The sequence below is a fragment of the Vigna umbellata genome, chromosome 6, assembly GCF_029865625.1.
Source record: "Vigna umbellata cultivar VRB3 chromosome 6, Vumbellata_1.0, whole genome shotgun sequence".
Classification (NCBI taxonomy): Eukaryota; Viridiplantae; Streptophyta; class Magnoliopsida; order Fabales; family Fabaceae; genus Vigna; species Vigna umbellata.
In genome coordinates, this window is record NC_142170.1 from 13,261,631 (window position 1) to 13,283,844 (window position 22,214).

At 30.5% G+C, this 22,214-nt stretch overlaps 2 protein-coding genes across 3 annotated transcripts; both read left to right on the forward strand.

Annotated features, from left to right (window-relative positions):
- The first annotated feature begins 13,168 nt into the window (after positions 1-13,168).
- On the forward strand, positions 13,169-15,639 carry LOC148196822 (uncharacterized). Its single transcript, XM_088093349.1, has one exon. The coding sequence runs from the start codon at positions 13,169-13,171 to the stop codon at positions 15,359-15,361; it is 2,193 nt and encodes a 730-aa protein (XP_087949475.1). The 3' UTR covers positions 15,362-15,639.
- Positions 15,640-17,910: 2,271 nt separating this feature from the next.
- LOC124843342 (S-adenosyl-L-methionine-dependent methyltransferases superfamily protein) lies at positions 17,911-21,792 on the forward strand. Of its 2 annotated transcripts, none has more exons than XM_047320067.2 (9): positions 17,911-18,071; positions 18,341-18,406; positions 18,582-18,741; positions 18,832-18,897; positions 19,379-19,445; positions 19,835-19,935; positions 20,238-20,282; positions 20,703-21,173; positions 21,510-21,792. In XM_047320067.2, exons 3-9 carry the CDS (start codon positions 18,607-18,609, stop codon positions 21,681-21,683), a joined length of 1,059 nt encoding a protein of 352 aa, XP_047176023.1. In that variant the 5' UTR covers positions 17,911-18,071; positions 18,341-18,406; positions 18,582-18,606; the 3' UTR covers positions 21,684-21,792. The 2 variants fall into 2 exon arrangements, with proteins under 2 accessions (XP_047176023.1, XP_047176026.1); XM_047320070.2 differs by having other exon boundaries at positions 17,912-18,071; positions 18,850-18,897.
- Positions 21,793-22,214: the final 422 nt, after the last annotated feature.

The following is a 22,214-nucleotide window of genomic DNA, read 5'->3' on the forward strand; positions in this document are numbered from 1 at the left end:
GCCCCACTTGTTCTTTCTTGAATTCCACGAATAAGGGACCATTTGACAGGAAATACACAAGTATTACGCAGATTTATAGCACCTCTGAACTTTCACTGGATTGAGAATTTGGCTTGGTCTTTCTCGATATGTATCGTGTGAATCTAAAGCCGACATTGAACTCCCACTGCTAGAGTGATATTTTTTTAAGGTATCACATATGTCTCGTAATTTGTATTTTTAACATAACCATCTGTAGCTCTTCTATTTATCTCATCTTGTTTAAATAATGTGATATGATAGTAGAAGATAAAATAACAATGAATATAAATATATGATAATTATTGTTATACTTATATGATAATTTTTAAGTTGCGTAAATTTATATTCTTTCAACCTACAGAAATCATAAAAATATAGTTTTAGCTAGATTATAAAGGAATATTTTATTTATAAACCCACATTTTTATATTGTAAAAATTACAATGTTAAAAAAATATTTAAATAATTAGTATATAATTTTAATATTCTAGTAAACAATATCATTTAAATTTACGTGTTAAAATAATTAAATATAAATGAAGATAAACATAATATATGGATTAATTATACTAGTTATAGAGCTGCCTTTTTTTTTTCTAAAAATGATATAAATTTTGCCAAATTATTATTATGATTCAATTTTTCTCTCTCCAGAAGTAATGATACCTGTAGTGATAAAGATAAAGATAATGTTATTATGTTGCTTAACCAAATCGACGCAAATCCTCTGACAGAACGACGGCAAGATAAAGCATAATGAAAGATTCCACAATAAGAAGGAAGCAAGAGGAAGTTGTCGTTGACTTGGAGGAGCAAGACTTCGACGTACCAATGACTAAATGAGGATTCTATAAATATTTTATTTTTAAAAAAAATCCATCCTTTTAATCTGCTCAAATTTTATATAATATAATAACAGATATTACATCTGTTTTCAGTGTCAATATTTAGTTTTCTCCGTTGACGCCGCTTTAGTCCCTTTAATTACGTAATTAGCATTAAGTATTCAATTAATAATCTCTCAGTCAAAAAGAATGCGATGATCTTCAATTCCCTCACCGACAAAAGCAGAAGTTCAAAACATGTATTCTGCTTATACCATCACCGTAGAATTTAAGAAACTAAACATAAACTCTCGAGTTAATCCTCAAATTAAAAAAAAAAGATGCAATTTAGTTACACTTGTGTAAATTATATATTTACAATTGAATAAACGGTAAGCAAATGGAGATATTGACACTCATCTCGCAGATAACAGAAAAGAAGTAAACAAAAATAGCAGAATATCGAGAACTGAAGAAATCTATGGCTTCCGCAATGTCCTTCCAGGATCCATCCCCTCTTCTGAGTTATACATAGTTTCTGCGAGAATCGGGAAGCTGCAATCTTGCAGCTTCAAAGAAAGTCCTTTGTTGGTGAATGGAGAATCCAAGGCGAGCAGAAACATATACAAACCCAGCAATACAGAAATAGCAAGACAAAGATACATCTCTTCTGTGAAACTGGCTTGAGCCATTGGTCAACACTTAGAGAGACAGAGAGTCGATGTGAAGGAATATGGGTGCTTGAGGTTATATATATATAATATGCATACAAGTTGAAGATATGAGACAGATATTTTAATAATTAAGGTTATGTGTACCTGGTTTCTATGTTTGGGGGGAAGTATATGTAGTGTCATCACGTGCGCAACTTGCCCTAAATTCCAATTCCAAACAAATTCATGCATTCAATTCAATCATAAAATTCTGTTCAATATTTATCCCAATTCAGAAATAACATCAAAATATATTTTAATTGATATAGCTAATTTTAGAGATGCTTTAGATATTTATTTTATATATTATTCATTTTTTTAAAAAGTTAACGATTAAAGATAAACGTGTTGGTTCTTAATTGGTTATTCTTCAAAATCTGATAGAGACTAAGAAAACTATTAAAAAAATAAGAATTGATTGGATTGTGTTGTATTTTATTGAGAGTTTACAAGGTCTAATGCTGAATAATAATTTTTTTTTCTAATAGTTATATGGGAGTTGTGATTCTTAAGAGACTAGTATTTTTATATGATGGTTAGAATTAGTTATTTTTGAAGAAATGTTAAGTGTATTTTAAATTTATTTTTGAAGAAAGTTAGTCTTAATATATAAAGAGGTTAAAAAGTGCATTTTAAATCTAATTCAATTTTACAAAATCAGTAAGGTAGGTTTGCACTCACTTACATACTATAAATTGACCTTATTTTTAGTAGAATTTTCAACAATATTGATTCTCAAGTGGATATTCACATAAATCTCACATTGATTAATGTTTATGCATGTTGTCAGGACCTTAAATTCAGTAGTTAGTGGAGTACAAGTGTCAATGAAAGGGTTCAGAATTTCAGAAAGTGGAAGACAGGTAGGTGGCTGTAGGAGAGTGGACCGATCGATTTGTGCAAGAGGTATATAAGCCGAAATTTTGAAATTCGGTCCAACTTTCTGCATGCACCCTTCTTCTCCAAACTGCTGAACTCCATTTTCTCCTCCTCCTTTCTAGATATAGGGTTTTGATTTTAAGTCTGCAGTATATTGCGTAATTTTGTTATCACCGAGAGTCATTATTGACTGTTCGGTTTATCCTTGGGTATTCGGTCTGGACTGGATTATTCTTCTATGGAGAATTTCAGTTAATAACCGATCGATTTTCTCTTAGTATACTTGTAAGTAAGCGTTCGGTCTAAGTATAGTTTCCCTTTATGTTCCCTAATCAGTTTAATTAATGTATTCTATAATACTTAAAGTCGTAGATATTATCTTTATCCTTCATTGAAAATATGTGTTGTGTAATTGTATATACATTCCCCTTCATTTTTAATATAAGTTCAGTAGCGCTCGGTCCCAGTAGTGCTCGATTTTGAACCAAGCACTCGGTCCCACTAGTGCTCGGTTTTGAATCAAGCGCTCGGTTTTGAACCAAGTGCTCGGTCCCAGTAGTGGTTGGTCTTGAACCAAGCGCTCAATCTCAATAGTGGTTGCTCTTTAACCAAGCGCTCGGTATTTATATTATACTCCATTGTGTGCTATATTTGAACTAAGAGTGTTCGGTCCAAGTCAATAGTGTTCGGATTAAGCTTGTAGGGTTCGGTTTAAGTTCTTAGGTTTCATCAATAGTTATTATGATTTTCAGTTAAGTCTAAAATATATGTATTCTTTAATATTCGGTACATTCTTAGAAGTTCTGTCTAGTAAAATAACTTTCTGTAGTAACTGTTGAGTAACCAGTAAACGTCCAAATATTACCACGAGTGCTCGGCTTATGATGAAAGTGTTCGGCTTATGATGAAAGTGTTCGACTTATGAGGAGTCTTATCTAGAATGGACCGTTCGGTCTTGTTCTGTGTATAAGTGGAAGACCGCTCGATCTTACACTGAGTGTCTAGCTGTGTTAGTTTAGAAAGTATTCAAAACGTTTGGTCTTGTCATTAGGGTGGATGTTATTGTTCAGTTTTGGTTTCAGATGGGATCTGTTTCTATTGGTTCAATTTGATTGTATTATGGTATATGAATGGAATAATATGGAAATGAAAGAGTATTCCAAGGAGGAATATCTCATGAGTGATTATTGAATGGTAGAGTATGAATGCGGTTATGCTTAGTTGGCGGTTATCCTGATATTCTGTGATTACTCATTCTCAAGTAGAGAGGAGTAAGTCATGTGTGAGAATGACAGGAGGTCCTAGTCCATAAGGTGAACTTGGAAGGAACAGACTAATCTCGGGTGGTAGCTGTTGAGGGCATCCCAACTATTACATCACTCGGGTGCAAAAACGTCGTAGCTACAAAAAATTCATACAGTCCAGACAGTCAGAGTAAAATGGTCGGTCATTGCATGCTTGACGTATAATTTTGATTGGAAGTGCATGATTAGATGTTACATGATTGTATATTGAATTATGTTAGATTTATGTGAAGTATAGGTTTTACTGAATTAATTAAATTACATAAGATTACCCTATATTTTCTGTCTTGTTTGTATTGTCTGTTCGGTCGTTATTTCCTGTTGCAATGATCATCTTGTGGATGTGAGCAGAAGGAGAAGGTTGCTGGAAGAGGCTTTGAAAGAAGTGGAAGTGAAAGCGGAACCATAGGACCGTTCGGTCGTTAGGATTAGTCTTATTTTGTATAACCGATCGGTGTAAGCTTAATCTTGAAACCGTTCGGTCTAGATCATCGTTTTGTAAAGTTTAAATTCTCAAATATTTTCGTAAGGTGATTCGGTCATAACTATATTTCTTCTTTTCAGAATTGAATTGTAATATTGTTACATGTAAATATTTTAAATATGATTTTATGCTTTATTTTTTTAGATGTTACGCACACTAGTAAAAAATGACGTTTTTAACTCGCACATTATGACTCGGTTCTTACTGAACCGAAGCATATCAAAAAGCGGTGGCAGTCTCGTAATTTTAAAAGCATTATATGCCTCGGTTGTTAAGCAACCGGTGCCTAAAAGTAATACTAATTCGGTTATTAGAGTGAACCGAGGCATAATCCTCACATAGCACAGATACGACCTCGGTTGGCATGGACCCGAGGCATATTAGACTCTAGATGGGCCTCGGTTGGCATACACCCGAGGCATATTGTGCTTTTAAATCACCAGCCCATTTCCCCCAAAGCACTTCTCTCTTCTCTGCGCTTCTCTCTTCGCTGCGTCTTCTCCCCCCCGAAGCACCTCTTCTCTTCTCTCTTCTCTGTCCCTTCTCCCCCCCGAAGCACCTCTTCTCTTCTCTCTTCTCTGCCCCTTCTCTGCGTCTTCTCCGCCTCGCGATATTCCTCCGCGATGTGCGACGATGGTGGACGCAACGGCGATAGCGAGGTCGCGGCACCGAGAACGCAGCGGCAACGAGACGCGGCGACGACGACGCAGCGGTGACGGAGGGCAGATCTGGGCGCACGGAGGGCAGATCTGCGGCGACGGACTGCATTCTTCGTTGGTGGTGGTGAAGCGATCGGCGACGGCGAAGCTGAGGCTGTTGGTGAAGAACAGAGCGGACGCAGGAGCAGCGGTGGCCTGATTGGCGAGTCTGGTGCGGTGCTCGGTCTGCGTCGACGGACTGCGGCAGAACAACCAGATCTGCGTCCATGGCAGAACAACCAGATCTGCGTCTGCGTCCACGGCAGTGAAGTCGCTGGTGGAGCTAGTAGCAGAGGAAGGGAGCGGGATGGTTTGGGTTTTGCATTTGGTTTCAGTACGTTTTGGATCAGTACAATTTTGCATTTTGTTGAATTGAATCTATGTTGATTTATTGAATTGAATCTGAGAATAATTTTTTGAATCTGAGAATTTGTTTTACTTGCTTCTTTTGGACGTTTGTTTGGTCTGGTTTGATCTGGTTTCAAATCTGAGAATTGGAGATGTTGAAGGTGCTGTTAACTGGCTAAAGAAAAAGGAAAAAAAAAAAAAAAGACCCTACTGCCTCGGTTCAGCCTCCAACCGAGGCAGTGGAGGCAGAGGAACAATTTCGGTTCTAATAACCGAGGCATAAAGTCTAACACTTTTTACCTCGTCTGAATATGCCTCGGTTCAGGAACCGGTGCCTATCAGCGAAAATAACCGGTGCTATTTCCTTTTACTGTACTAGTGGCATGTGGTTAAATTAACTTATAATACTTATGTTGTACATCAAATCAACAACTCTTTCTTTATTACTTTTTAGATAGCTTATCATTTGAACTATGTGATACTACTATTGTTATTACTAAAATACCATAATACCTTTTAAAACCATTCTCTATCCATTAATACATTTATTATATATTCATTAGACTATATGACTTTTACATTAACATTTTTAACTCACTCGTTATATCCAACTTACATAATTAAATATAAGCATTAAAATAACTAAATATTCATTTTAAACAACCAACCAGCACTAAAATAATAAAGTCAAACAAAATGCAAAATATTAGCAGAAGAATGACACTTGAATAATACTTACTCGCTTGACCGACATCTTTCTTTAAGAGTAATAAAACACTTAAAAGTTGACTTAAATTATCAATAAAATATGAATATGTCATTGGATCACTTAACTTAATATTCTCTTAACAATTCATCCTCGATAACTAGTGGTTTTACAGATTTATCTTACCATATCACTTTAATAATTTACATATTTACATATTTTTCTGTCAAGAATAATATAATACTCACCACTTATTCAAACTATTTTAATACATTAATTACCCTTTGAAATACAAAGGTTAAACTATGTTATTAACACTAAAAAATATTTACAAAGGTTAAACTATGTTATTAACACTAAAAAATATCGTTGAAGTAAGGAATAACATATAGAAAAGAGACAATATATTACATTGTTCTTCCAATAAATTTTTATCACATAATTAATTATTTTCTATTTTCATGTACCTTAAGCAACATCCTAAACAAATTAAATAGGTATAAAAAAATACAAAACAAACTTAATTTAAATTAAAACTCAACAAATTTGATTCAACGTCCTTTTTCATTTCTTATCCAAACCAAATCACTTTTTAATCCAAAATGACTTTCCATTTTCATAATAATCATTGAACATGAAAATCACATTATAGACCAATTTTTATATTTCCAAATCAAATATCAATAACAATCATATTTTCCAAATTTCAGCACATATAAAAATATAACGACATCTCTATCAGTTTAACATCCTTCAAAATGATCAAATCTTAAATTTTTAAACTCTAATTATACAATTAAGCTTAACTTTCAACAATTTCAGCACAAAAAGAAATATTCAACTTCAAAATCTGTAATTTCTTAGAAAGCTCGTGTTATTACCAAACATAATGATGCTCTAGATTTGTTTCCTTATGAGAGAATAACTTGATTATTCAAAGATTTTATTCCTTAAGAATTAAAGATAATTACGAAGAAGTCAAACTTAAAACAACATACCACTATTTTTTTAATTTAATAAATAAATACTATATTATCAATATTAATATAAGCATTTACAAAAATTAATAAAAGCACTATATTTAATCATATTATTGATATAACTGTATCTTGAATTAAAAAATTCCAATGATGTTTACAGGACTAATAATACAATCAAAATACAACAGTAACATAACAAGAAAATATATATTTTTTATATATTTGTCTGAAAGTTTATACATGTAATAAATACTCTATTATATTTAATTAAAACTTAATTAATAAATTATATTTAATTACAATTACATATAATTATATATATTAAATTTAATTTATACACTCATTAATATTATTATAAAAAAATGTCATTATATTTTTTGAGAAGTCAAATATTTAATAATATCATGAAAATTAATTATATGATACATTTATTAATTAAATATATAATATTACAAGATAAGGATAAAATTTATTTATTTATATATTTATAAAAATACAACAAAGAACTTTTTGTATCAAATACACTAATTTTTCATAGATAAGAATAATCATAAATCTTGATAATTGTGATTTTTATGAATGACCAAATTATATTTAGTTAATAAAAAATATTACTAAAAATATTTAATATAAATCTTCTGAAATTAAATATTTTGATATTTTTACTAAAATATTTAATTAATTATCATATTAAATTATTTAATAAGAATAATATAATATGTTTTTTCACTACATTTTTTTCTTTCACTTTAGGAAAGTTACAATAAAATACCTCATTAAAATATTTTCTTTTAAAAGCTTGACAGTATCATTACCAAAAAACAATATTTTCTAAAAACGTTATATTTAGGAAATAAACTATATGGTTTTTCCTTTAAATTCTATTAAAACTCTAAATTTTCTTTCTACCAAAAACCTCCCCAAAGAACGTCTAGTACAATTTTTGTCCAGGAATTTGGAATCAGTTATTCACATATGACAAAAATATGTTAAATATATTCTGCTACTATCTCCTGCCTTACACTATAATATGCATGAAACATAATTAGTATAAGAAATTGTCATGCTTTAGCCATCTTACTTTTATCTAATTTTTATATCAATTTTACTAAAAACACAAAATAAAACAAAAATAAAGACCATATTAGTGCAGTTTAATTTTTTGGACTAATTTAATTTGTTTTGGGATTAAGAGGCAAAGAATCAAACGTAAATGAATATGATTCTATCGCGGTATAATAAGAATTTGGAACTAATATATTTATTAGAAATAATTAGTCGAAGAAATTGTTTAAAATTAACTAATAATGATACATGTTCAAGTAAAGAGTTTACAAGTTTTAATTATACTATTAAAACTTCCAACCTCTAATATATTTATTAAATCTACGGTATCATCATGTCCATTCCAAAGAATTTATACATATTTTTATTTAAAATTAAGTAAAATTAATTTTAAGTAAATTAACTTATAATTATTTAGATACATTTAATAATTTCACATTATTTAAGACTCAATATATAAAAAATTTAAATACATTAACAATACCACGAGAAAATTATAAATTTCAAAACAAACAATACTTTAATATAATAATATCACTTTAATATACTCAAGGTCGAAACAATAATATTTAACCATAATAAATATTTTTTTAATGAAATAATAATTTCTTTTATAACTTCAAAATATTGGTAGTAAAGTTTCTTGATATTGGTTATAAATATTTCAATATATGGCGCGAAACCTTGTATGGCATTAGGTTTATACTTTTCATTTTTATCAATTGAATTTATATTAAAATTTAATTAATAATAATAATAATAATTATTATTATTATTATTATTGCTTATGTATCTCTGACATGCCCTAGTTTATGCTTTTATTTTCTTCTCTGTAATCCTTTTTCTCTGCCTCTCTCTAATTAAATCTCTTGGTCAACACAATTTCACTTGCATCTCAAAACAACACAGGTAACCATTCTTGACTTTCATTTCTTCATCTTCTTTATTATGGTGTGAACATTTTTTTTCCATGGTGAATTCAAATATTAATTCTTCTCTTAAAAAAATTAAAGAATAATTTTTTTATATACTGATATGTTGCTTTTGCTTTTATCTTATTTCTTTTTGTACTGGGAATTATCATCTCTTGTGAGTTTATATGAGTAGTTATATATTTTCATTGTAAGCCTTGTGTGTTTGTTCTTCACTTAGATTGTTCTTTCATGAATACAAATTTACAAATTGAATCGAATCGATTGTTTTTTATCTTATTAATCAAACTTACATTATAAATTTACTTTTTTGCATAGACTTGGTCCAATCTTTTGGCTTTCTCATTCAATTATATGTTGAAAATGATTGAACAAACAAATATTTTGAAATAATGTGATTTATGTTATTTTTTATTCTAAAATAAAACTAATGGTGAAGAGATATAGTTATTTAATAATAATTTTATCATATATATATATATATATATATATATATATATCATTGAATTTAATAAATATAGTTTTTAATAATACTGTCGATTTTAATTATATATAATATTTAAAGATAACATAATTAATATCTTGGTTAGAGTATATGAAATATTCAAAGTTTATTAATTATATTTTTTAACAATTTTAAATATATGATTAAAATATTATAATGTATGTTGTAGTAAGAAAATATTAAAAATGATTTTAATTTATTTCAGAATATTTTTAATTAGTTTATTTATTTCTTATATGTGTAATTATTAAATATATATTTTTTCATCATCTTGTTTTGTTTTCATTTATTAGAGTTTGTAAGTTTATGAAAAGTAAAATATATCCAAGCATTCCTTATATTTCAAAAATAATATGAAAGAAAATTCTTCAAATTAATAGTGAATTAGTATGAATAGAAAGCCTTGTTATATTGATAACAACATTGAATTTGTGTTCGAAGTCCTTAGCAAATGAACATATTACGAATATGCTTGGTAATTTCAATACTTAATGATCATTGTTAAATCATGTGTGAATAATATAAATATGTTTTTTTTTCTAAATTATTATAAAAAATTATGTTTTATTTTTAAACTAAATTATAATTTTTTTTCTATATTTTATAGAAAAGGTTATATAAAATATTATTCACAACCCATAACATATAAATATTATATTATAATCCTTAGTTAAATTCCGTTTGTCATATACAAAACACTTTATTATTTTCATAAAATGCAGAAACTAAATAATTTGTAATTAATTAGTTTAAAAACAAAACACATTTTTTTATAATATTTTTAAGAGATGAAAACATATTTCACTCATAACCTATGTGTATCTTTTTTACAGTATATTATTTTAACATCTCATCAATTTCTTTTATATTATTTGTATGCATGCAGTAACCTCCCAAGAATAACACAGATGATACTCCAAAGATTTTCTCTTCCAGTTTCTATTCCTTTGAAGCCTGGTGTGTTTACTCTTCAATTTTAATACTTTTCAATTCTACTAAATGTCATACAAATAACAAAAATTTGAAGATATATGGAAAAATATCATTATATTTATATATTAGTTTATATATTGTTATATTTATAATATTTCTCCTTTACAATAACTATACAAGGAAAATAATTTACTTATTTATATTTTTGTATATAAAATCCACCTTAATATATATTTTTTTCTTTAACTATATCATACTTTCTAATTTTATAATCAATTTAGAATGTATTTGATTAATATTAATTCAAGATAATACATTTTTAATATATACAAAGTACAATTCGAAAAGTATATCATATAATAGTTTATTTTAAATAATAGTAAACCATAAATATTAAGATGTGAGCATGTGGTTTTAGTAAAATGATTTTATTTAACAGATATATATTTCTCGTGAATTAAACATTTATTCCATGGTATACTTTTATTCAATTCTTATAACCATTAAATAAGTTTCTCTTTTTTAATAAACCGTGAAATGTATTCGGTATCCTTTTACTGAATATATCTTTGAGGGATGAAAAAAGCATAGATCAAAAGATGAATGAACTATGGAAATAATTGATATGAAAAATAAATAATACTTAATAGTGTAGGTTTTTATGTTATATAAATCTAACATTACTTTTTATTTTTTACAATGAATTTATTTAATTAATGTAACAACTTTTATATTAGTAATACAAGTGTTGCATCCTTATTATGACTTTAGTATTTTTATTAATTAAATAAATATACGATTCTTTGAATTATTATTCTTATAAGATTATTAGATAACTTATTTATAATTAATATAGCATTACTTTTTTTTTCTATATATGCTCTTAATTTAATAATTACAACACGGAAAATAAAAAGAGAGAAAATGCGTTGTCAACACGTTATGTTTTAAAACTTAACGAAAACATTTTTTATAAAATTAATTCAGTTTTATATATACATCAATTAAAAAAAAAAAAGTCTCCGCAAGAAGAAGTTGTAGTGGTAATTTTAAGAGAAAAAAAATATAAAAATTGTAATGAGTTTGTCAAGCATAAAACATTAAATACTAATATAGATTTAAAAATATAATAAATTGCGCAATAATAGTGTCTTTCTGAAAACGCTATATTGATGTTTTTAATTATATTAGCTATTATGGGAATTGAAATGCGAAGCTACCATGTTTGTTTTGACATTGATTTTACTTAAGATTGAATTAATTGATATTAAACGACAATTATGATTTTTTAGTACACACATCACCACGTTAGTGGCGTTATTTGCTCTTCTTAACGTAATACATTATTCTAATTCCTTTTTCTCTTCTTCTCAAAAAATCTCTTGGTTATGATCAGAACTGCGTTAAACTGCTTTCAAAATCATCGCAGGTAAACCCTTTTTCTTTTCAATTCTTCATCTTCTTCCTTGTGTATTATCTTTCTACGTTGTTTTCTCTTTCGTTTTCGATTCTGCGTATTGCCGTTACCATAGTCTCTGAAACCATCAATTTGCAGAAATTTACACGATTGGATCCATGTTTTAGAGAAGTGATAGATGAACATTTATTATTGGTTAGTGAATGAAAGAGAAAAGTAATTGATGTTTAAGGTCTTTAAAAATAAAGATATATTTGCCAAATATCTTATACTTATTGCTGCTTGAGCTTTCTCCAATCTTCTTAGGTTTTAGTCCTTATTTTTTTTTGTGATGATATGATGTGCTACTATTTTTCTTTCTCATTCATTATAGCATATTTGATATTTTCTTTTTGTTTGTTTCTCATTTTAAATATTAACAACAGTTGAATGTCGACCAACACTGTGCTTGATCATTATATGAGTTACGTTTGGATTAAAGTTGAGAAATTATATTACGGAACACAAAATAAAGAAAAGAAATTTTTACTTTGGAAGAAAAATACATCTTTTTGTTCCTTTTAAGCAAATTCTAAACATGATATAACCCTTGCTTACATCTTGGTACAAAAATGTGTTTTGTAAATTTCTTTTTCTTCTTCAAGTTTTCCATTTTGATATCTGTTTTTCATTGGGGTTGAAGATTTTATTTTTGAATTAAATTTACTTTACTTAAATTAATTAACTTTTTAATAGAGTGGTTTATTTGTATGTTTTTATCCTGAAACAAATTAATGCTAAAATTTGGTATAATGTGTTTAATCAACACAACAAAACCCATCTAAACTTGTTTTAATTAAATCAAAGTAAGACTTTTATCAAGTTTTTGTGTGAAACTAAATAACATAGTTGGTATTTTAATGATGTGAATTTGGACGATGAAATGTGAATTGATTCTTTTTTTTTTTGTTTTTTTTATATCTCTCTAAATATATTTTGTTAGGATAAACTTAAATTTTAAAAATTTATTGAAATCTTATTTTATTAGTTTTAATATACCGTAGTATTTATTTTGATTTTGATAAAAATAAAATATATATAGATAGTTTTGATTTTTCTTTTATTTAAGAATAATATTATTTTATTTTATTGATATAAGATATAGATAGATTAAATAGATTTTATCTTAAGTTTAGTTGATATTTTATTATCAGTTTTTATTATTTATATTTTCTCTAAGATTTTATTTATATCTTAAAGGTTTTTAAGGTTGAATCTCCTTAAATTCAAGAGTTAAATTATCTCTGAGATTAGTTTTTTTAACATATTTAACACAAATTTTCTTGCTAAACCAATGTAACAGTGTGCCATTGATTCCTGATGAGGATAGAAACTGGAATAAATTTGACTGCAAATGGGGCTGGTTTCTGCATGGCACCTGTGCATAAAATGACAGGTCACTTTTGTAATCTTAGAAACCTGCGAGTATCATCAGACAACAGCAAAAAGTGGCCTTCGCTATCAGTTGAAGACAAATTTTATCCTGCTAATTCAGTTTTTCTTTTTACCAATGTGTTAACTTTTTGGTTGTTCTTGGTGGCAAGCTCTTATTTTCTCCCGTGCAAAAGTGTCAATACTGTTGGCAGTTGTAGAGAAAGACATGCAGAGAAAGTTTCTTCATCTGACAGTATTGTCTCAAATGCAAGCATAAAGAATGATGCAACTGCTGCAAGTGATACGCTTACTAGTTCAGGGTGTTCTCATAAAATTTCACACAGCTATACTGAGCTATGCACCGATGCTTACTACGAGATTTCAGTTTTGGACAAAGCATGTTACATGAATTCTTTACTCAGCCTCGAAGATGATGAATGTGAGTGGCTCTCTGATTTAATGCCTTGTGGAAGTTCATCTGGGGAGCCTTCAACTCCTCTTAGCTATAAGTGTGACGCTTACTATGAGATTTCGGACTTTGAGCAAGGAAGTTTCTTTCATTCTTTACTCAGTCTTGATGATGAAGATTCTGAATGGCTCTCGGATTCGAAGTCTTTTGGACGTTCATCAGAGGAACCTTCAACGCCTCTTAGCTACAAGTTTGATGTTGCTTCTGAGATTTCAGACTTTGAGCAAGGAAGTTACTTTCGTTCTTTACTCAGTCTTGATGATGAAGATTCTGAATGGCTCTCAGATTCTAGGTCTTTTGGACGTTCATCAGATGAGCCTTCAACTCCTCTTGGCTACAACAGTGATTCACACTATTCGATTTCAGATTTTGACAAAGCAAGTTACTTGCATTCTTTACTTAGTCTTGAAGATGAAGACGCCGAGTGGCTCTCAGATTCCAAGTCTTTTGGATGTTTATCTGATAACCCTTCAACTCCTTTCGGCTACAAGTTTGATGTTGCTTCTGATATTTCAGATTTGGACAAAGCTGTTTACATGCATTCTTTACTTAATCTAGTAAATGAAGACTCTGAATGTTCATCCGAGAATCCTTCAACTCCTTTTAGCTGCAAGATTGATTTAGCTTCAGAGATTTCCCATTTGGACAAAGCAAGGTACATACCTTCCGCACTCATTTTTAAACATGATGACTCTGAGTGGCTCTCAGAGTCAAAGCCGTATGCATGTTCATCTGAGAACCTTTCAACACCTCTTAGCTACAGGAGTGACGCTTTCTCTGAGATTTCAGATTTAGACAAAGCAAGTTACATGCATTCGCTACTCAATCTTGAAGGTGAAGAGTCCAAGTGGCTCTCATATTCGATGTCTTTTGAATGCTCATCTGAGAACCCTTCAACTCCTCTTAGCTACGAGTTTGATGCTGTTTCTGATATTTTAGATTTGGACAAAGAATGCCACTTGAACTCTTTACTCATTCTTGAAGATGAAAACTCCGACCGGCTCTTAGATTATAATTCATATTGCGGATGTTCATCTGAGAATTCAACTCCTCTTAGCTCCAAGTGCGATTCTTACTATGATGTTTCAGATTTGGACAAAGCAAGTTACTTGGATTCCTTACTCATTCTTGAAGATGAAGACTCTGAGTGGCTCTCAGATTCAACTGGTTGGGACATTACAGTTCCTTCTTCAGTCTCTACCGGTATTTTTTTCCCTGCAGTAAACTTTGGCAACTCAGAAGATAGTATTTCAGTGGAGAATCTACTAGAAACCGCAGGAGTAGATGCCGATGAACCACTTTTTTGGCCATTGGAAGGGAAACTGGCATGGAATTCTGAGGAACCCTGGAGCTCATTTTGTACCTCCCCGAGGAGAAGGTTGGCATTGAACTCTACAGCAACCACTTCAAAGATAAAGGAGTGTAATAAACAAAAAGGCGATGAGGCTCCATGCAGAACGAACAGTGAAACTTCAAGGTTAAGCATGTGGCCTAAAAGTTCAGCAAAGATAGCACCACTAGAGTATGAAGAATTCGAATCAGCAAAGGACTTTCTTTTGGTGGGAAAGGAGAATTTGAGTACCATTGAGACATTGGTGGGGCTCAAGGAATTTGATGGACATGAGGGGTTTGATTCTGAATTCAATGATGCTTTTATGCTACGCGTGTAATGTCTCCAATAATTCCTAACCTTGTGAAGAACAACTGCAACTTACTACAGTAAATCCTCGTATCAGAATACTTACTTAGGCTGTTAACCCACTTACCTGTTTATATGATCTAATGTTTTTCTGTGTCTTAATCAAATATGTATTATCCTAATTGAGTAGAACAGGTAATTAGGCACGGTTGTACATATAGGTCACATCATGTTCCAGCAGAAATAGTTAGGTTATTGGCTAAACTTTTGACTATGCTTATGTTTATGCTTATTTTCACAGTTTCTTCATTTTGTTTTTGTTTGGTATCTATCACATCATGAGACAGTGAGACATTTGTATCTGATACTGTCGTCACCATTTTTAATTTTACCTCCCAGGTTAATTTTGATCCATTGCTGCACCTTTCTAGAACTGTTCATGCTGAGAGGGAGAATGAGGTGGAAACGAACGTTCCTACGCCTCCCCCACGAGCTTCTTTTCTATATTAATGGTCAACTCACTGTCATGTGCCACAAAAATTAAAAAACCACCTTTCAATAATTGAATGGATTCGGCAGGTAAATAAATGCAAACACAACAATAATAACACTCAACAACTCCTCCTTTTATTTTGTCTTTCCATTTCTTTCTCAAAAATAAAATATTCATTAACTTTTTATTTTTTAAATCGAGCCAATTTAACATCTTCATCTTTCTAAATCTTTCAAATTCTTTTTTAAGAACAAATTAAACCGACATTCATATGACACCTGTACAACTTCTTTATAAGAATAGTGCTTACAAATTATAAAATTATATGTATAAATATATATATTGTCGGATGTCAATATAGCTTTTTTTTTTAATTATTATTAGTAGTAATAACTAACATCAAATTGTGTTACTCAATTATGAGACATAAGTCCCTACTACTTATGCTAACTAATAATGATGGTTGTATATAGTGTTTAAAGATAAATAATTAAGTTTTTAATGTTTATTCTTTTATAGATGGTTGGTACAAACAAACTAAGGTGAAGAAATACCAAACCATCTGAGGAACATGATATATGTTTCATAAAATAAACTCATTAAGTTAACTTACAACTTGTATAAAAAAAATGTTAAATATAACAACAAACATGTATGTATTTGGTGGAAGTAATTTAAAAGTTTGCTCAGAATATAGCTAATATATATAAGAGTTGGAGGCTTATAAGTTAGCTTTTCAATTGAATTTACATTATTTGGTAAAATTAACTAAAAACAAGCAATTGATAAATATAAAAGGATATGTTTAGTTATTTAAGTTAAAAATATATTTCAAATATTATGTCATATTTATAGTCCTCTATTTTTATTTATTTAGATTTAACTAATTTTTTTTATTTAAAAACAATTTTTGTATTATATATCTTAAAAATTCCGTTTAATTATTACTTTTTTAAATGTAATCCATAATTAATGATTTTAATAATTTTATATAATAATAAAGGTTATAAATTCTACAAAACCTTACTTATTATCCTGAAAAGGTTTTCGTATACAAAATTAAATAGAATTTTTTGACCTGGTAATAATGCATTTTTATCAAACTATATCCTAAAATTTGTAACATTTGATGTTAAATGAAAAAATAAAAAATAAAAAATAAATAAAAATAAATAAAATTGAATGAACGGAGAAATCATAATTCTTTGATCCAAAAACTTGAATGGTCGTATTTGAATTAAAAAATAAATAAAAATAAGAGAAAATTAGAGTCTTTGGTAGCATGTTTACTACAAATGTGATATATTTTATCAACATAAATATTTTTTGATAGGACAAAATGCTAGTCACAATATTTTTTAAGTAGATAACATTTTAATCCTATTTCACATATAAATATAATATCTAAATGTTTGACAGTATATAATTTCTATGAAAATATACATGTTCCATGCATTAGTTTTTAAATAGTTACGGATTCGTCAAAGTCTCCAATTAATTGAATTCATCACAATGTGAACAGTCAATTGAGCCCTTATTAGCCGTGCCCTATACCAAAACAGTAGATAACAAAGTTTATTTATTTATTTTATATATGATTATCATGTGGTTAGTGCCCCAAAGATCCTTACGCAGATCTTACCTAAATTTCAAAAGTAAAAAAATTGGATATTTTATTGAAAAAGAAGATAATCAACGAATCTCACAAGCAACAACTTCAAAATAGCAATTTGTATTATTACGTTAAACAAGGATTAAAAATGAATTAGAGATTAAAAAATGAGATTAATAACTTAATGGGAAATTACGAAAGAAATGGAAAGAGTCATTTGCCCACCAATTTGTTCTCCAAAATAGTAGAAAAATTACATATTTTTAATTTCATTTATATCTCACTTTTATGGAATGAAACGTACTATTAATGAGAAAAAACTATTGAGGTTAATATTAATTAATTACGAAAAAGGAGAAAAGTGAAAAAGGCGTAGTCTAGAGACAAGCGTGTGATATGATCTGGCCCCACTCCGTAATCGTCCAACCAAAACACACACACATACATACATGGAAAGGGCATTTTGGGAAATTCGTGCTGTGCAGGCCTCTAACGTCGAACCTTCTCTGTTTCCTGTTTCTGCTCTTCTTTCTGCTTTAGAAATCACAGCTTTGAACTTTTGGCTCTTTTTCGTCTCTCACCAAATTCAACTCCGCTTTCGTCTTTCACACTGCCATTGACCTATTCTCTCTTCAGGTACTCTCCTCTCTCGCGCGATTCTCCTTCAATTCTCGTTTTTCCACAATTCATTTTATTATTACTGTTAATCAATGGTTTATGTTGCTGATCGTCAATCATTTCGCCTTCTCGATTCCACTTCCAGTTTCTGTTACTCACGCGTTGTTTAATTTCGCTATTTGAATTTGCATCGCTTGAATTCTTAAGTTTCTTTTCTTACTAGTCGTGGCACTTTCGATTTGAAGCTCCGTGCTGATTTGATAACTGCTACTGTCTTTTCCTTTTAGCCACCGGTGGATTTTCCCCTCTTTTTAGCTCGGAGACAGAAAAAGCTTTTGTCTCTCTCTATCCTTGTATGTAATTGACTACCTCAAACTTTGTTTCTTGCTTCCTGCTTTTTGATTGCACGATTCCGTCGCAGTAAAGCGCGCTGAATGTTACTGGCTACTGGCTATTATTGTTTTTGTTTTTATGTATTATATTTAAATTTTGAATATGTTAGAGTGGCTTACTTAACATTTATTGCAGGCGATTGCTTATAATATCAGCTGCAATGCGTGCACCGGCTTTACTTGCTCAGTGCTTACCTGGCCTCGTGCCTCATGATCGTGGAAGTCTCAGCATATCTTCCGTTCCTGACAAAGATATTCAGCTCCCGTCACCGGCCGTGGAGATTCTCCCTTCCAAGGTACAATTCCTGTTTCTACAATCAGCTATCCTATCATCACCACTCAACTCCCTGAAAATGTTGTAGGTAAAAAGTGTGACGCTGTTTTAGATTTGTCGTGCTTTGCAGGCAGTTCACACTGACAAGGATAATGGGGAGAATATGGATCATTTTAAGGTACATCTTATTGTGGTTCGTATTATAGTATTTGTTTTGTGAAGGATGGCTTGACTCCTGAGTGTACAATTCTTTATGGCAGATTGGTGCGAAGAAAAAGGTTTTAGATTTTTTGTTGTTGTCTTTTCTGTGTTAAATATCAAGACATGGATGCAAGTTTTATGTCTTGACATTGACGTATGAGAGGCATTGGTTTCATAAAGGTTATGCTTCGCTGACTAAATTTGTCTGCTAAGTCATATTGAAATAAGATCATTTGGTTATATTTCCATGGTTTATTGTGTGCTTTTCAAGTGTTTTACACGATGGGTTTTCAATATTTTTTAATAGCACCTAATATTTTTCTTTTTTCTCGAAAACTGTCTCATTTATTTTTCTGAAATTTCCTTGTATGAATCTTCTACTCAGCAAGCTTATTGATATTTTTTTGTATGAGTCAGTTTTATAGCTACGCGCTGATACTCTCTTAAACCTCTGACAGGGTTTAGTTAGTGTTGCTGATATTGTTGGGTTCAGTGGCTCGGAGGCAATATCCTTGAAACCTGACGGTATGCAATTGATGTTTCAGACTTGTATGCATTGGATACATGATTGATGTTTTCTTTCGAAGAAGCACTTGCTTCAATTTCATAAATCCATAAAAGTAAGATACTTGAGAATTAACACAGCATACATCATTATTATGTTATAATAATTCTTAAACCAAAATATTATTTGGCATGAAAGGAAGGTGACAAATCTTTAAGGTGAGCTTATTATCATCCTAACAAATTTAACCTAGCCCCTAATCCATATTAAATCAGAAAAAAAAATAATGACAAGATTCGTGTTGAGAAAAATGCCTTTTCACAGTTATGCCTTTGCTATATACATGTAATTTGTTGTCTCACGAATATGAAGGACTGATCTTATCAAATTTACTCATTTGACTTTGTAGGTTATCTGAAATCCTGGACTAGTTCCATTGATCTTGTTAGTGTTCTTAAGCATGAGATTCGTGACGGGCAACTGACTTTTAGAGGAAAAAGAGTACTTGAGGTATCTTGTTAATGAACATTCTATTGCATACTACTTTTAACTTGATCTTATTCAGTTCTTGCACTTCATTGGTCCTTTCCTCACTTTTCAAATGCTCAAAATGTCAGCTACATCAATGAAATTCCATTCCTTCTTCCTTGATCCCTATTTTTTCAATCATGTTTGTTCTCTTCCCCTTGGTCCTTGGTATAAAAACCAAGTCATCGTGTTAAAGCACTATCATTTATTTCTTATATAAAGGACTGAAGGTATTATTGATTATTCATAATTTACAAATCTCTTTGCTTTCATGTATTTTGCAGCTCAGTTGCAACTATGGACTGCCTGGAATTTTTGCTTGCTTGAAGGTATGCAGTCTACGGTTGGGTATCACTTAATCTTTTTTGCTGGTTCATTTGTCACTTGTCTATTATGTATAAGCTGGAAAGAATGCATTAGGTAGACGTTTTCCTAAAGCAAAGTCTGTTTGGCAAGCTGTTTATACAATTGATAGACATGGATTGAAATCTAAATTGTGTAGGCAGTGGTTTTTTGTCATTTGAGTGTTCGAATTACACTGTCTTCGTGGCGTGATTGCCAAAAGTTTCATTTTTTTTCAGGGTAATATTAGTGTCAGACACTCAGGTAAATAGCAATACGAGAAACTTGTAGTGTTTTTGGGGAGAATAAATAGCATCGAGTTAACTTTTTACCAGCATATTTAAAGAAATACACTCAAGCTTTGCAAATAACACGGATTGTCCTATATTTGGTTCTTTGTTTAACAGGGAGCTTCTGTGGTGCATTTTCAAGATCAGAGTGCAGAAACTGTAAGATGCACAACCATACCAAATGTCCTTGCTAATCTCAAGCAAGCCCGTGACAGGCAGAGTCGACAGCCTGAATCTCCTCTTACCCCTTCAAGACAGACTCTGGCACCATCGGTTAACTTTTATGCTGGGGACTGGGAAGAATTACCAACCGTGCTGTCCATTGTGAAAAGTGATGGATATGAAGTTATGCCTGGAATGAGTTTGAGTTTTTCTGAGGAAGATTTTATGGAAGGGTGTAGCAGCCAAGATGGTAGCATCATTGGTCAGGAATCTTACTCAAGACGGTCTAGGAAGCTCTCAGGAAGTCGAGCATGGGAAAGAGGCAGTGAGGCGGATCAAGGAGAGGGTGGATATGATGTTATCTTAATGACAGAGATTCCATACTCCGTTACCTCTTTGAAGAAGCTGTATGCACTTATTAAGAAGGTTTGTTTTCCTATGCTTGGTTGTCTATACTTACTGAAAATCTTGTAAGTGCTTTGCTTATTCTGTTGTTCTGGTAAACATCACACATGTGGCATATGTTTATTACACAATTGGCTGATCATCATGTGATTGGATTTGGGTTGTGTCTTCCACCCTCATTTGTTGATTTATTTTTAGCCTTGGGCAGTAGCATATTTATTATGCAGCTGTAACTATGTTTCTGTCCTGATTTTAGAAGTTTCTCCTCTATTTTTACTCATTTATTAATATTTAATCGAGTTCAAATTGTAACCGCGTAACTTTAATTCATCTTTTGTATTTTCCTTTTTATATCAGTGCTTGAGGCCGCCATACGGTGTGGTATATATAGCTCCAACCAAGAGGCACTATGTTGGATTCAGTAATGGAGTGCGGCAACTAAGGAGTCTCCTAGACGAGGAGGGCGTTTTTGGAGCACATTTAGTCAAGGATTTGGCTGATAGGGATATCTGGAAGTTCTTTCACAAGTAAACGAGAATTTGAAAATCAGATACTACGTTGGTAGACATACGATAAAAAAATTCTAATGACACCATGCATTTTTATAATATGAATCACAGGCATTCTTTTGTTTATTAAATCTATAATTTCTTCATTTTTCTTATAGCTTAGCAATAATGGCGGTCTAAATTTGAATTATCAGTTTATGCTTACCGTGATACTGTTTCATTTAATTGAGTAAATCGCACATTAATCCTCGAGATTGCTTGGGTTGAACATTTTAGTCCTTGGTATTTAAAAGCTGTAGATCTTTGATTTTACAAGGTGACATTCATTAGTCTTTTTAAATGTAAATTGATAGCAGAAAATAAAGTAAAAAATAAATCTGTTAAGTGATTTGCAATTTTAGAGATTAATATATGATTCTACAATCTCGAGAATTAATGTGAAGATTTACTCCAAATTATTTTGCACACTTATGTCGATGGAAAAGAAATTAAGATATAGGAATTGTAAATCAAACATACGGTAGAGTATTGAAAAAGTAGTAGTACTGTGTTG

Excerpts from the sequence above, each read along its gene's own strand:
- LOC148196822 (XM_088093349.1), top strand. The coding sequence starts at position 13,169 with ATGAGGATAGAAACTGGAATAAATTTGACTGCAAATGGGGCTGGTTTC.
- LOC124843342 (XM_047320067.2), top strand. The coding sequence starts at position 18,607 with ATGCGTGCACCGGCTTTACTTGCTCAGTGCTTACCTGGCCTCGTGCCT. Across the intron at positions 19,446-19,834 it reads AATATCCTTGAAACCTGACG|GTTATCTGAAATCCTGGACT; the intron begins GTATGCAATTGA and ends TTGACTTTGTAG. Across the intron at positions 21,174-21,509 it reads TGTATGCACTTATTAAGAAG|TGCTTGAGGCCGCCATACGG; the intron begins GTTTGTTTTCCT and ends TTTTTATATCAG.